Here is a 16,388-nt window from a genome sequence, read left to right on the forward strand (position 1 = left end):
GACTCTTGAAACCACATTTGTGATATCATGTGTTTTTGAATCTCATTAGTTTCTGCTATTTTTTTCTTCTTTCTTTTGCTTAAGGCATTTTCTTTGTGACCTTAGCCGAAAGGGGGAATTGTGATTCTTAAATGAACTGAGAATATGACTTATTCTACAGGGAGACAAATTGCTACAGAAAGCAAAACCTGGCTTAAACCCTGGAATTTCCTGGTGGGGCACAGAGGGGCTTCTCCTAATCTTTGAAGTCAGCAGCAGGTTACCACTGTAGAAAGAAAGAATAATTAAACCAGAGTTTACTTTAGCATTGTATTATATTCAGCTGCCATTCTCTTTCCCAGAAAGAACTCTGACTTCTCTGAAAGACTGAACTTTGGTAAAACTTAACATTTTCAGCTCCTGAGCCAAGTCTGTAAAATGACCACTTACCTGTCCGTTATCTCAGAAATGCTTTTGCTGCTTATCGAAACCCTTTCTTTCATGACCCCAAGCACTATGGGGTTCTTTGGAAGACACTAGCCATGTTTGTGCTCACCTTCTTTTGTCCTCCATTCCTTTGAGGAGTTGCCCTTAGATTAATCTGTCTACTATATGCTCAGAAATGCAATACTATTATAAACGATTCCTTAGACAGAGATATCTTCTCAGGAATGTAGTAGAAAAAGAGGTCATCAGGAGGGAATAAATCAAGGTGTGTGGTCCAACAAAGATATTTCTAATGAGTTAAGATGTTGATCTGAATGGGAGAGTCTGATCATATAATCTGAAATGAAAATGCATATAAAACTTCAAAAGGAAAATCATTTTTAGTTCATAGTGTCAGCTATAATATGTCTTCTCTTATCTATGGTATAACATATAGGATTTGTGAGTACTATCCAGATCATACAAATAGCAGTTTGTATATAGAAAAAGGCTATTCTGTTTATTTTTATTTATACGAGAATCTCTAATAGCATAGTTGTTCATACAACATGGTGATCATGATATTAGTATATCTATCAGTAATTTTTTTTGTTTTTCTCTCTTCTCTCCCCACCCACCTCTGCTTTATTGATCTTGCTTTATTTTTTCTAAATTGTGAATAATTTAGATTTTTTAAGATTGAATACTCTGACAACTTATAAAAAAGTTTTTGTATATTTGATTCTCTATTCCTTGTGAATTCTTAGTAAAATCTATTGATGAAGATCTAGGCTTTAGTTTCTTCACTAAGAAAATATTTTTAGTTAGAAGAGTATTATTGGAATTTATATAATAATAGTTTCCAGAATGATTATCCATTTATATTATTTGATGCAATCCATAAAGCTACAATACAAATAATTGTAATGTATCAAACTTGTCTCTCTTTAAAATATGCATCCTTGCAGAGGATACTGAAGGTAAGTAGAGGATATTTTATTTTAGTAGTTGAGACATTTTTCCTAGCTTATATAACCTGAATTGAGAAACATGTTATCATTTAATATTTGTACAGTGCTATAAATATGTAAAGGCATTGGAGAGTTGGAACCCCGAAACACATACATAGCTTCATACCATTTCTGCTTAAAAACACACACCCCACCTTTAATAATCATTTGTCTTATTTTGGGAATAAGACAAATTTCTATTGTAAGTAGAACATCTGGGAAAATCTGGAGCATTGCTTTTCTCTCCTTTCCATGCTTTGCCCAGCTCTGGTTTGGGTACAAATCATATATCCTGTCAATTTCTATTTGGTGTCCAGTTCTCTGTCTTTCTCTTATCTCACACTTTCTCTGTACATTGTCGCTCTCTTCTGTTTAAGCTCTCTTTTCCAACTCTCCCAAGAAAACAGTTTTGACATAGAATCTACCATGAATCCTATGAAATTAAATCAGCTGAGTCAAAGTCTAAGTTTGGGACCTCTCTCACAAGGATTTTGCAGACAAAAAAAATAAGTTAGCTTAAAAAAAAAGACTTCTGTTCTTATGATATAATTGGTTTTATCTACATTGGTATGCCTCAGTTGTTTCAAACTTCTTCCTCATGTTGTTTACACAAGCTTTTGGTGATGAATAATCAATCATTCAACAAGTATTTGTTTCACTTCCATTATTTACAAGACTCTGTAGTGGTGCTGGGGATACAAAGAAAAAAATGAAGAAACACCCTCAAAGAGCTCAAATTCTGTTGTGAAAAAATTCATATACACATATGAGTATATACCAAATATGTTATAAATTAATATGAGGGTTTTGGAGGGGGGAAGGAGAGGCACTAGCAGCTGGCTGGGGGGACATATCAGGAAAAGCTTCATGTAGAAGGAAGCAGTTGAGCTAAGTTTTGAAAGCAATTAAGTATTTTTAAAGGTAGAGGTGAGGTGGGAATGCATTCTAAGTATGGTGGGAGCATATGTGCCTAAGGTATGGAAATGGGATATGGGCTGTCTTGTGTGAGGAACAGCAAGATGACTGATTTGGCTAGTTTCTGGAGTACATGGAGGAGAGCAATGTATAATATGCCTAGAAAGGATGAAATCAGATTGTGACCAGCTTTCAATACTTAGTACTGATGAAGCTGGAGAAACTTTTTTAAAAGAAAAAAACAATTCCATCTATTTTTCTTTACCTTTTGTTTTCCAGTTTCCATCTTACCTTATTCTTATGTACTATTCTCAATTTTCTCCTCCCTTGCTTCTATCTCCCAACTTTTTCTTCTTCTTGGACTAAATTCCAACTAGAGCTACCTGAAAAATAATTTGGTCCCTGTAGGTCATTCTAGAAAAAAAAAACAACACAATAACAATGACCACAAACGGGTAATTCTTCAGCAATTCAGTACAATTATAAAGTATTTCATGCAAGGTGGTGTGGAGAATGCAAATAAATTTAATATTACAAAGAATGAGACAAGATCTCTGCTTTTAAGAAGCAACCATGAAGATATGAAGGACTTTTATATAAAGATACTATGAGCCAGCAAATATGTTATAAATGGGTGGTATGTGGACTAAATAGGGTGGAAATAAGTATTCGAAAAGAGGAGGAATGACATCTAGCTATGGTGATCTGGGAATACTTAGCTAAGGAGATAGTGCCAGAAACTTTTTAGCACTGTAGACCCGAGTCATCACATTCTTTTGTAAAGAAGTCACCAATGGACAGTTCCATTCCTTTTGTTTAGTTTCTTCTATTAAATTTCTTGTCTGTTTTCTTCCCTCCTACTCTTCTCAACCTATACTTACCTCCTTTTCTCTTCTGTTAACTCCTTTCTTCTCTTTTTTCCCCCTCCTCTGTTCCTGCTCTCCTCTCCCTCTTCATTACCTGTGTTCTGTCTCCCCTTTTATTTCCCTCTTTTCTCTCCTCCTTCCTCATCCTTTCTCATCCTTTTCTCTTAATCTCTCTCCCTCCCTTTTTTCTCTTTCTTACTTTTCTCCCTCCTCTTGTAGTTTCATTCTTTTCGTAAATACCTCTTACCTTTCACCTCTCATTTTCTCCTGTTTTCTCTCAAATTCTTATTTTCAGTTCACTTCCTGTTGACATTCTTCCTTTCTTTTTTTTTCTTTTTAAATACTTACTAGGTTTACTTTCATTGCTTGATTAAATATATTTTTATGGAAGCCTTTTTTACATAAAATTCATATTTCATAAGAAGTCAGAATTTCCCTGTAACAAAGTTGTTGTTATTGTTGTTGTTTTTAAATGTAGGGAGTAGGAAAGGCAGTTCAGTAAGACAAACCAGCCTGTATCAGCCTTGTATGACTGCATATGGAATATGCTACTGCCAAAACTCCCTACTTTTGCCATGAAAGGGGACATATCTCTTAATTCTTCTTCAGGACTGAAAGTGGTCATGATAGTTAGACAGCACTGAGATTTGTAGTCTTGTTCTTTTCATTTACATTGTTGTAGTCATAGCATATATTATTTTCCCAGTTCTGCTTATTTCACTGCATCAATCTGTTTTCCTATGTTTTTCTGAATTCTTCCTATTCATCATTCCATGTGTTGCAGCAATATTCCATTACATGCATGTACCAACATTTTTTTACACAGTTTGTTTCTAGTTCTTCATTCATATAAAAACTAGTGCTATGAATATTTTGATACACTTTGGGAATTCTCTATCTTTAACCATATTGGGATAGAATCCTAGCAGAATTATCTCTGGAACAAAGAATGGAAATTTCAGTCATTTTTTTGCATAATTCCAAATTATATTCTAGAATGGTTGTTCCAATTCACATTTTTCACTGGCATATATGCCTGCCTTTCCAAAGAGCCACCAAAATGGACTATTTAAATTTTTTGTCTTTTTTTACTTTGTCAGTTTGAGTGTGACAGAAAAGTTATTTTAATTTGCATTCATCTTGTTACTAATGATTTAAAACAATCTTTCATATGGTTGTTATTAGTTTGAATTTCTTTTGAATACGATTTGTTTATATCCCCCTTTTCTCTTCTGTTAACTCCTTTCTTCTCTTTTTTCCCCTCCTCTGTTCCTGCTTTCCTCTCCCTCTTCATTTCCTGTGTTCTGTCTCCCCCTTTATTTCCCTCTTTTCTCTCCTCCTTCCTCATCCTTTCTCATCCTTTTATATGTGACCACATAAAAATTTCCTTCTTTCTTTTTTAATCCTTTCCTTTGCATTTCCTTTCTTTTTAAAGTCCCATCTTCCATCTCTCTCACTGATCTTTCTTTAAAGTTTAACTTTAAAGTCAGGATACTTATGCCTTCCTCAAAAACATTTTGTTCTGAGGAAGAACCTCATTTTGCCCTCTGCTCATAACAAAATCACACCTAGTGTTGTTTGTTTTTTAATGAGGTGGTTTTTAAAATGAAAAGGTTTGAGACAAAAACTGACTTCAGAGAATTCTGGTTGGGAGAAAATAATGAACCTTTAACATAAGCCATTTAAGTTCTAGAAAACTAATGGTGGGTGTTAAAAGATCAGTGTATTGACCTGTACATCGTTATAATTCAGCCTGTTGATCATTAATTGTGACACAGTATCTTACTTGCCATGAAAGTTCAGACTTTTACTTTTCCTGGAAGGCTCCCAGGTCTGACATTATCAAAATAAATCTGGAATGTACTATATGTATATAAAAGCTATTAAGTATTATTGGGACCCAGATTTGCCATCAAATATTGACAATAGTTTAGCTTTGATGTTAAAGGCCTTTATTAAAAATCAGGTTTCAATAATAATGGTAATCCCTACCTCTGAGCTTAGCAATCATAAAATGAAAGAAAATCCAATTTTTATTAATAGTGTCTGTTCACCAGGGAAAATCATCAAAAAATATTCTTAATGGCATTATGTGTTTCTTTTCTTATGGCCACTATGATGTCTCCTATGTTAAGTTTTTATCTTTCCACTTTAGGCTGTTCTCCATTGGAACAATGGAGTTTTAAGTTTCAAAAGGCATATATTTATTGGCAGGTCCCAGGAAAAGTAAAGAGATTGCAATATTTATAAATATTCTGATTAAATTTCTCATATTATTTTTTTGTCTCCTATAGTTAACCACTTAATCAGTGAACATTTGATAAATTTCAATCATGTGCTAGCTACTAGAACAAAAGTGTAAACGTGAGATAGTTCTTGCCTTGCCTTCAAAGTGCTTGCATTCTATTTATGGCAAATACCAGTTCCCAGAGATGAAAGCCATTTCCCTGACCCCAAAAGAAGATTGTGAGTGAGACAGCCCATTAAATCTTTAAAAAAATGTGTCATAGGTGTCTCTTTGCTTTCAATTAGAATGATAAAAATATGCTTGGCAATAAATTCAGAAGCTGGTTAGTCTACTGTGTATTCTAAATTTCAACTAAAGATGCATTGGAGTAGTAGAGTCAAGAGATCAATCAATAAGCATTTATCAATTGCCTACTAAGCACTGGGGATATAAAGAAAAATAAGAGACAGTTTCTGCTCTCAAAGAGCTTACAGTGTAATAGGGGAGATAACATGCAAGCAACTATGTAGAAACAAGATTATATGCAGAATAAATTGGACATCTAGGTTTTAGTCCTGATAGGCAACTAACTAATCTTATACCCTTATACCCTTGAATCTCTTGGATTCTCAGATTTCTTATTTTTTAAATGAGGGAGCTGTATTAGATGATCTAACATTTTGTGATTCCCATGAAGCCTAAGTGAACAGGTCCTGAAGAAGCAAATGGCTTTAAGAACACCTTGACCCCCTTAGTCAAATTTATAGAACTTTCACCCGGAAAAAGAGGTTGGTTGTTTATGATCCAAGTGAGTACATCAGGGACATTTGATTCTGTCTGTTTGAGTACTCCCTGAGGCAGGTCATAAACCCTCCAACTTACTAGATAATCTTTGAGAGTTGCTGTGGCTGAAAAATTAATCAGCCTACAGCTTACTTTGTCATGTGCTTTTAACTGGTGATAGTACAGGACCATTTAATTTGATGGCATTTTGGAAATATCCTTTCAGATATACTGTAGATAGGGGCAACTAGGTGGCGTAGTGGATAGAGCACCAGCCATGAAATCAGGAGGCCCTGAGTTCAAATACAGCCTCAGACCAAACACTTGACATTTACTAGCTGTGTGACCCTGGGCAAGTCACTTAACCCCAAATTGCCTAAAAATAAAATTAAAAAAAGATATACTGTAGATAAACAGAATTTTCCTGGTTCTGTGATGGTTTTTTGTTTGTTTATATTTTTGTTAGGCAACAAATGGTGTAGGTTGATTCACATATCCTTGTCTAACATTTAAGGAAGGGTATCTGATTCTTTTTAGTTTTTGATAACTAAACTCTTGGTTAACGTGATACCTATGTTACAAAGCAAAGATTATTTTTTCATATATTGTAAAAAAAAATCCATATACTCAAACTCTATTATTAAAATACCCTGGACATAATTTTAATGCATTTGGTTCTCAAAAGAATTGTAAACTACTAAAACACATACATAGTATATATATATGCATACACATATATATGTGCATATGCATTCCAATTATAAGAACTGTAAACTGCTTATATATTTATGTATGTATATACATGCACACATGTGTATACATATACACACAATACTTCAAATAACTAATAAGAGAAAAACAAACCAAAATAACTTTGAGGTTACACTTTACATCTAGCAAATTGGCAAAGATGACAAAACATGGGAATAGTTAACACTGAAGGGGTTATGAAAATGTAGGTACACTAATGCCATATTGATGGAGCTATGAATTAGTACAATCATTCTGGAAAGCAATTTAAAATTAGGCAAATGAAGTGACTATCATGCTCATTCCCTCTGAATCAGAAATTTAACTGCTAGGCACACACCCCAGTTAATTACTAAAAGGAAGTTTACATAGACACTAACATATTTATGATTGTGCTTTGTGTGTCACCAAAGGATTAGAAACAAAGTAGATGCCTATTAATTGTGGAATGTCTAAATCAATTGTGTTAAATAAATGTAATGGAATATCACTATGCTGTTAGGCATAATATTACAGAAAAACATGGGAAGACTTATATGAACTGATACAAAATGAAGTAAGCAGAGGCAGGGAAATGATGAAAATGATTACAACAATATAAATGCAAGAACAATAACAAACCAATTGAATCTGAATGCTACAAAATTATAATGATCGAATTTGGTCTCAGAAACAAGATATAATAAGATACACACATACCCAACTCCTTTGCAGAGATTGTGTCCATTGGTTTGAAATATTGCATATAACTTTTGATTTTTTATTTTTGGCTACAATGATTGGTTTTGCTGATTTTCTTCTTTTCTTCCAGTTTTTTAAAAAAAAATTCTTTGTCATATGGATGTGGATCTCAAAGTAGGGAGGGATTCAGGAGGAAAATAGGTGATATAAAAACAAAATGCATCAATAAAACCTATTTAAAAGAAGCTATATTTATCACCCATGTCATTATTATTATATAATAATATACTCTTTATAGTCAATATACTCTTTATAAGTATTTACTGCTCAAGGCATCATTGAAGAAAAAAGGAATCAACTCAGCCATCTATACAATATCATTTGTTTGGAGGCATGGTGATACGGACTGTATATCTACTGCCTGAGGGGAAGTTCAGAGAGGCTCAAAACAGGACAGATAGCCATAAAGAGAAACATTTTTAGTCATTCTAAGTCATGAAAAGTCATGAAGGTAGGGAGCAGGGTAGTGATCTGTACTGATGGAAAAGAGAGCTCCTACTGACTAAATCAATTGTGTTAAATAAATATAATAGAATATCACTACGCTGTTAGGCATAATATTACAGAAAAACATGGGAAGACTTATATGAACTGATACAAAATGAAGTAAGCAGAGGCAGGGAAATGATGAAATGCATTTGTCATTAATATGTCATGTCATGATAATTTCTTTCTTCATGATATACTTACTCTTTTTTATCTTTTCTAATCTAGAGTTTCAAGCTACCATTTTGGAAACACAGAAAAAGTGTTCAGATGCTGTTCAACAGGTAAGATTTTTTTTCAGGATTTAAAACAAATGTGAGTAAACTACAGTTATTTACCTTTGTGTGGTTTTTTCCTCTTCAAAAATCATTGGCTAAAGAGGGGTTAGTTTTCATAGACACATAAGAGACTGAAACTTGAAGTAAGGATGGAAGGAAAATTATCATTGGTAAAGAACCTGCATGCTAAATCAATGCTAATTGATAGAAATGTGAGTCTCCACAGCAATGTATGAGTAAGCATGAGCAATCCATGGTATATGAAGAAGGGAAGGCAAGGAAGGAAAAAACCATTTATTAAGTGCCTCTTCTGTGCTAGCTACTATACTATGCAATTTAGAAAGAAAAAAAGATGTCTCATTTGACCCTCACAACTCTTGAGGAAGGTGTTATTATTATCCCCAGTTTACAGTTGAGGAAACTGAAGCTGACAGTGGTTAGTGACTTGCTCACACATTAATAGGTGTCTGAGGTTCCATTTAAACTCAGGTAGTCCTGAGTCCAGGCCCAGTGCCCTATCCACTGCATCACCTGTGAGGAGCAATGAAGAATTAAGAATCTACTTTGATTTGTTCACAAACCATTCCCCATGAGTTCCTAACTTGACTTGTGAGCTAAATTAAATGGGCCAGCATTTCAGTCCAATGTATTTATTGATTTTTAGATTTCATAGTTTAATCAGCTATCTATAATTCTATGGGAATTACTGTATTTCCCCCCCTTGAATCTCTTGTATTATGTTCACTGGTCCCAAGTTTTAAATTTCTCTGAATATTCTATGATGTGAGAAATCTGGATTCTTTAAAAAAGATTGAAGTGAAGTATGCTGCTTTTGAAGTGATGATTAGAAGAAAAGCCATGGTTAGAAGTTTTATTTTATATAAAGTGAAGACCAAAGTTTAATTGGACACACCTATCTATTAGGTTTTACTTTGAATCTGTTCTTAAATATTTGAAGGTTAACAGTTCCATCAGTAGGAGCTCTCTTTTCCATCAGTACAGATCACTACCCTGCTCCCTACCTTCATGACTTTTCATGACTTAGAATGACTAAAAATGTTTCTCTTTATGGCTATCTGTCCTGTTTTGAGCCTCTCTGAACTTCCCCTCAGGCAGTAGATATACAGTCCGTATCACCATGCCTCCAAACAAATGATATTGTATAGATGGGCGAGTTGATTCCTTTTTTCTTCAATGATGCCTTGAGCAGTAAATACTTATAAAGAGTATATTGACTATAAAGAGTATATTATTATATAGTAATAAATTATAGGCAGTTGATGGCACAGTGGATAGAGTGCTGGGCCTGGAGTCAGAAGGGCTCATCTTCCTAAATTCAAATCCAGCCTCAGATACTTACTAGCTATGTGACTCTGGGCCAGTCACTCAACCCTGCTTGTCTCAGTTCCTCATTTGTAAAACAAGCTGGAAAAGGAAATAGCAAACCAAGCCAGTGTTTCTGCCAAGAAAACCCCAAAAGGGGTCATGAAGAATTGACACAACTGAAAAACAACTGACCTGCAATATTGAATTACCCTGGGAATTCACAGCACATTTTTATGTTGTTGAAAGAGGTTTGTGGAAGAAAAACTTTGGAAACCACTAGTATAGATTAAAGCACTTGCAAACCTTTAAAGCATGATGCAATTCCCCATTGTTGTTGTTATTGTTATTAATAATATTGTTCCAAGATTTTCCAGTTTGGAACAGGCTTGCCCCCATTCCATAACAAAGCATTGGAATAGAACCTTAGTGGAAGATGATATATCACTGTTGTAATTATGACAAGGATGAAAAGTGTAGGGATTAAATTTTGTTATTTTTTAAACATCTAAAATTCCTTCAGATTTCTGTGTGTTCAAAACAAAGATCTGGTTAGATCCTAGAAACTGAGGTAATCTGAGTATTTCTTATAATGCTGAACTTCAAGAATGTCCTTTGCCTTGTCATTTCAAAAAAGAAACATTTAGCCTTTCCCCCCTCATGTCAAGAGTGAAGATTCTCTAACATTCCCTTTCATGGACATGAAGTTTATAATAATCTAATAAATCTTTGGAGGGCTATTTCTCTTACTAGACATGATAAATTCCTGAGTTTCTCTGCTTCGCAAAGAAAATTGGCTCCAGAACAGAGAGAATTCCGAACTGAGATTTTGAGATTGCATTGAACTTAATATCCTCTAGGCCTTCCAACTTCCTGATTTGGGAGTTTCATCACAGAGAGGCCTCTTCTTCTCATTGGATCAATATTCAGTTTTACTTTCTTAGAAATATTATGCAATGACATGACCAACACAATATTACTGTGTTTTGCTCTCATTTCACATTTGTACCTTGTCTTTGTTGAAACATTTCACTAAAGCTGTGGACATTTTAAAGTTTATAGCAAATTGTGACCTGTTACTTTCTATTTCTATTAACTTACTTGCTAGAGTAATATCTTTCACTGATGATGTACCACCTCCATTATCTTCCATTATAAAAGACAGTGAAAGTATTCAGTGTATAGAGTACCCATGCATGTTCATTCAAAATTCGTTCAGCAAAGATATATTAAGTATCACCGTGTGAAAAAATACTATGCTAAGTGCTAGAGGCACATATATTTTAAATAAGGCTTCAGTCTCTGCCCTCAAGGACCTCTCAATCTTATAGTGAAGTATGTATGACAAGGGCAGCTAGGTGGCACAGTGATGGAGTGCCTGGCATGAAGTCAGGAAGACTCATCTTCCTGAGTTCAAATGTGACCTCAGACACTTCACTAGCTGTGTGACCCTGGATAAGTCACTTAACCCTGTTTGCCTTAGATCCTCATCTGTAAAATGAGCTGGACAAGGAAATGATAAACCATTCCAGTATCTTTGTGGGGAAAAAAAAAAGAAAAAACAAACAAAACCTAAATGTGGTCATGAAGTTGGATGTATGACAAGTACATATTAGAGATACGAAATATCTTTCAAGTTCTGAAGAAGGAAAAATCATTTTACATTGGGATGAATCAAAGTAGGCTTCATGGAAAAAGTGTCATTTGAGTAGAGACTTAACTGATGATTAAAGCCTGAAATTCAGACATATATTAAGTAAAGTAGTGTAAGATAAGACTGCAGGGGTAAATTGGTGTCAAATTATGACTTTGAATGCCGTGTCAAGGAGTCCAAGGCTTTTTCTATAGTAAATATGGAAATATTGGAGAATTTTGATCAGTAGAGTAATATAGCAGCTTGGTACAAAGGTGATCTGGTACAAATCTGGCTCTGTCACTACCTGGATAATCTTGGACGAGTCAGTCAACCTCTAGGCCTCAGTTCCTCTTATATAAAATGAATGGATTGGTGTAGATCACCTCTAATGACCCTTTCAGCTCTAAATCTATATTCCTATAGCCACATCTCTGAATCAGGAAGATATGTATAGCACCACTGCAAAAGACATACTGAAAGGGGGTAGATAATCCTGAACAGGAGTTAGTGAGAGGAAGACTACTTTGGAGACTATTATTAAGTAAAGGGGAGAGACGTCTATAGTGGTAGCAACAAAAATGGAAAAGAGATGGAGTGAATATTGGAGATACTGGAGAAGTAGAATTCATGGAACTTGGCGTTATTTCAATATAACTTGTGATGAAGAGAAATCAAAGAGGGTACCAAGAATTTATGCAAGTTAAGTGGGAGACTTGTACCATTAACAGAAACAGGGAGATCATGAGGAGGAACCAATCTGGGGGAGGGAAAGGAAAGATGTTTTGCTTTAGATATTTTTCAGTTTTGGTAAAAAATGGGATATGATGGAATTGCTTGTAAGTTAGCTATCCTACTTTGTTGGATTCATGGCATTGGCAGTGACTTTTGTCTCTTCCCTACATCTTATTGAACTGCAATAGCTACGTGCCATTCTTAACTGCTTCACCTACCTGGCCATCTGTCATTTCCCTATAACAAGAAGAATCATGCCAAGTAGTAAACAAATAATTTTTCCACTTATTCACTGTAAAAAATTTAAAAATATCTGCCTTGATGTGAAACCAGGGATAGGCTTTTGATTTAAAAAACAAAAACAAAAACTCCTGAATTTTATGATCTTCCAGACAGCAGATGGCTCAGAGATTGACTGTGGCTAGCTATAGAAGATACCTACATAGAATTATCCATGACAGCATATTTACATGTCACTTATACTTCTACCTCTGTGAGAATTTCTAAAATAACTAAGGTATTAAGGAACTCATTGAAAAGCAATTTCGGATATCTCAAGTTATTTTTAAAGCATATGTGGTGTAGAAGTCAGATTTTGCATCTCTTGATGAGGCTGTGTAATATATTGGAAAGAACTTTTGATTGGAATTAGAAGATATGAATTTGAATCTTGGTCCTACCATGTGACTATGGGTAAGTTATATCTTGTCTGAGGCTCAGTTTTTTCAACTTAAAAATGAAAGTAATAATACTTTCAAGACATACTTTATCAGTTGCTTTGGGGAAAGCCCTTTATAAACTGTAAAAGCAAGTCAGTCTGGTGTAATGAAAAGAATATTGAGAAAGAAGGTCCTGGTTTGAGTCCAGGCTCTAATGCTTCCTAGTTAAGTGCCTCTGGACATGTCACTTAACTTTTTTGAGTATTCAGTTTCTTTATCTATTAAATTGGCATAGTAGAACTTTATTTCCTCCCCACATACAAAAAAATGTGTTATGTCTGCCAGATTCATGTATCAAAATAAATGTGGTTACTACAGAAAAATACCAAAATAAAGAAATCAATCATTATTATTTGCAGTAGTATTTATATACAAAGTCATTAGACAATCTTGGTCACAAAGCCAGATTGGATTATAGCCAGGTTGGAATTTAAGGTGATAGGTCTTTGTTGAATATGCCAAGTGTTTAGAGTCACAAGCAAAAAGATAGTGTGTGTTCTGTCAAATCATGGTGAATGATAGTTCTTAAAAATTGTGGTCACATGACCCCCTTATACTCTTAAAAATTGAGGACTCCCAAAAGAGCTTCACTATGTGAGGTTTTTTAAAACCATATTTTACCAATATTTATCATACTAAAAACTAAAATGTCTTAGAATTTTTGTGAAAATAGTCTTACCTTGTGGACCCCTGAATGGGGGGTTCCTGGAGCACATGTGCAAAACTGCTACTACAATATAATGAAAATGGAACAGGATCTTGTCCTTTTTCTGCTACTAGTTTGGTCTGTAACCTTAATAAGAAAATGGATTATTATCTTCATGTCTCAGTTTTTTTTTTATTTATAAAATAAAGTGGTTGGCTTAGAGGATGTTTATGTTTCCTCCAAGGTGTAATATTTTATGGTTTTGTGAGTCTAAGGAAAGAGCGCCTGTCATCTAAAAACAAACATGACTGCCACCTGGAGGAACAATAAGGCTATAGCCCTGACCAGGTTGAATTCTCTGGTTTCCTAGACATTTAGCATCATAAGCATATCTTAAAATCTTTAGGGAAACCATCATTACATTTGAGACACTAAGATAAATGTTGCTAACAAAAAAAATTAGCTCAGAATTTTGATTTAAAGCAATCTTTTTTTTTTAAATTGGAGGCGAGGAAAGAATGGTAGGCTGAGTAGAGATATTGTTAAAATAAAGGCATTAATTTATAATTATTATCTAAATATACATAAATAGTTAAGGACTATGGAAAAGAAGGTTAGGGGGAAACAAAAGGGAGAAGTTGGAAGCTTAACAAGCATCAATGAATCACTTAAAGTAAATAGTATTAACAAAAACCCTTCACCCTCCTCTGGATACCTTTCCTTCCTCCTCCCCATGACAACCCCCAGCACCACCTTTCGGACCAATGAGGACTTAGCTATCACCATCTGAGCTATGACTGCTGCCAGTATGGACATAAATAATGTCATAAAATAGAGTCATTCTGCAGTAATATCATGAGTACATAATTACCTGATTCCATTTTAAAAACCCCACTTTCAGCCAATTTTCTAACACATAAATTGGATGATCAGTAATGATCTCCCTTTGTGCTTGATTCCCTAAAGTGTTAACTTCTCTATTTATTATATATGACATTGTTCCTAAGAGGTGAACTCTAATATTTTGTAACAGTGGCTTTCCACAGCTATTTAGTGATGTTCGATGGCCTATGCCTATATAGCAATCTAAATCGTTAAGTAACAGGAAGAACTGTGCCACAGCTTGGTTTTGTAGATGAATTAGAGAAACCCAGGACATGAAATGTTCTTAATTTTACCATGGCAGAATGGAGGCAATCTGGTGAATTGGAAAGAATGACCTGGTTTCAAATTCTGATTGCTGATGAGTATCCATATGACCTTGGGTAAATTACTTTACCTCTTTTGGTCTCAGATTTCTCATATGTGAATGGAATTAGATGACATGAAAAGTTCCCCCTAGTTTTAAATCTATGATCCTCTATACAAAGTGGGAATCAAATCATAGATTGATTTAAATTGTGTGTAATATGGATGTTTATGAAAGAAAAGAATAAATTTCACCTCTCCAAATGAAAAACAAAAAACATTACAAATAGAGAGAAGAGACCTGATAAAAGAAATTTTAGATACCGAAAAAATTTTAGATGGCTAGAATTATTTCCCTCTTACTACAACCTCTTTGAATTCCCATTACCTTCAACACTCAGATCTTTTACATGAAACCTATCAACATCTTCCTAACTGCCCATATTCTTTTCCTGCCCCATTATTCTTTTTGATTCTACCTATATTTACCTATATTTGTCAGCTCCATCATCACGTGAGAATATTGAGGGCATGGCTTGTTTCACTTTTGTTTATCTATAAAGGCCAGCACGTAGTAGGTGTAGATAATAAATACTTATGAATTGATTTAATGGATGTTGATGAGTCTTGAAGAGTAAATATGGACTGGAATCATTTTAATTTCATTTTTTTTCTTTCCTGTTCTTGGTGCTAATGAACAACCAAGGGTTGTCAAGAAAAAACAGAATCAAAAGTTAAACAGAGCAGGATGATTTAGTGGTTGAGAATTGGTTGTGTTAGAAGTATTTCTGATTACATATTCAACAGTAAAATCACCTGCCCAGAAAATAAATGAACTCCTTGAAAAACAGGAAAACTTCATTTATCATGTAAATATAAGCACATTTTCTGGGCAAGTTTTTTTTGTTTTTGTTTTTTAAGATAAGCCAGCATCTTAGAAGAGTCCAAATTGAGGGCATCTGGTCTTAGAGCAGCATGCAGGGAGCATAGTTTCACAATAAAGATCATCCTTTAGTAATAGTTGTCCTTTTGAGCCAGAAATCATATCTTTAGGATTTTTTTCGAAGATTCATTTTCTACAATTTTTATTCATTAGCTGTATCATTTGATAGAAGGAATCACAAAAAATCTTCTAGAAAACATGTCAATATCCTATAACTCTTGTTAAGAAACTTATGCCCCTTTTTATATGGGCTTGTCTATAACTCCTTACTGCTCTCAAACTTCATTGCAAACAAAACTTTGAAGTAAAAAATAGCAAAGCAAACTCCCTTTCCCCCTTTATGAGGTATAACGCCTTCCTCTTTTTTGTCACTAGATGGCAGTTATGTATCTCACTTTCCTTTGTAAAACTTGCATTCTAGGTTTGGAGTTTTAAAGCATTTGCTGTCATAGTGATTATTACTCTTAGGGTTGGAAAGGAACTCAAAAGTTATATGGTCCAAGCCTTACTGAGTATGAATGACAGAAATAAAAGGTCCAGTCTGGTTACTGGGGAAAAGCTTCAGCCTAATGAGAGAATGCCTAGTCGACTTTGTATTAGCCCTGAAGCAGGATTGGAAAGTGTCCTGTAAGTTTTTCTTCAGCTGTGAATTTTCAAGCACCTGTTCTCTCAATCTGAATGTCCTGGAATGTACTGAATGAGTTTTGACTTTTACTATCTTGCTGTAGTTAATAATTCTG

At 34.4% G+C, this 16,388-nt stretch overlaps 1 protein-coding gene across 1 annotated transcript in view; it reads left to right on the forward strand.

Annotated features, from left to right (window-relative positions):
• Nucleotides 1-16,388, forward strand: part of LOC114050023 (formin-2-like) — a 473,042-nt gene that overhangs the window by 94,209 nt on the left and 362,445 nt on the right. The window contains exon 4 of the mRNA XM_027871548.1: nt 8,412-8,467. Coding sequence (XP_027727349.1) covers nt 8,412-8,467 — 56 coding nt within the window. The remainder of the gene's footprint in view (nt 1-8,411; nt 8,468-16,388) is intronic.

This window comes from Vombatus ursinus, unplaced genomic scaffold (genome assembly GCF_900497805.2).
Source record: "Vombatus ursinus unplaced genomic scaffold, bare-nosed wombat genome assembly UNPS02014798.1, whole genome shotgun sequence".
NCBI classification, from domain to species: domain Eukaryota; kingdom Metazoa; phylum Chordata; class Mammalia; order Diprotodontia; family Vombatidae; genus Vombatus; species Vombatus ursinus.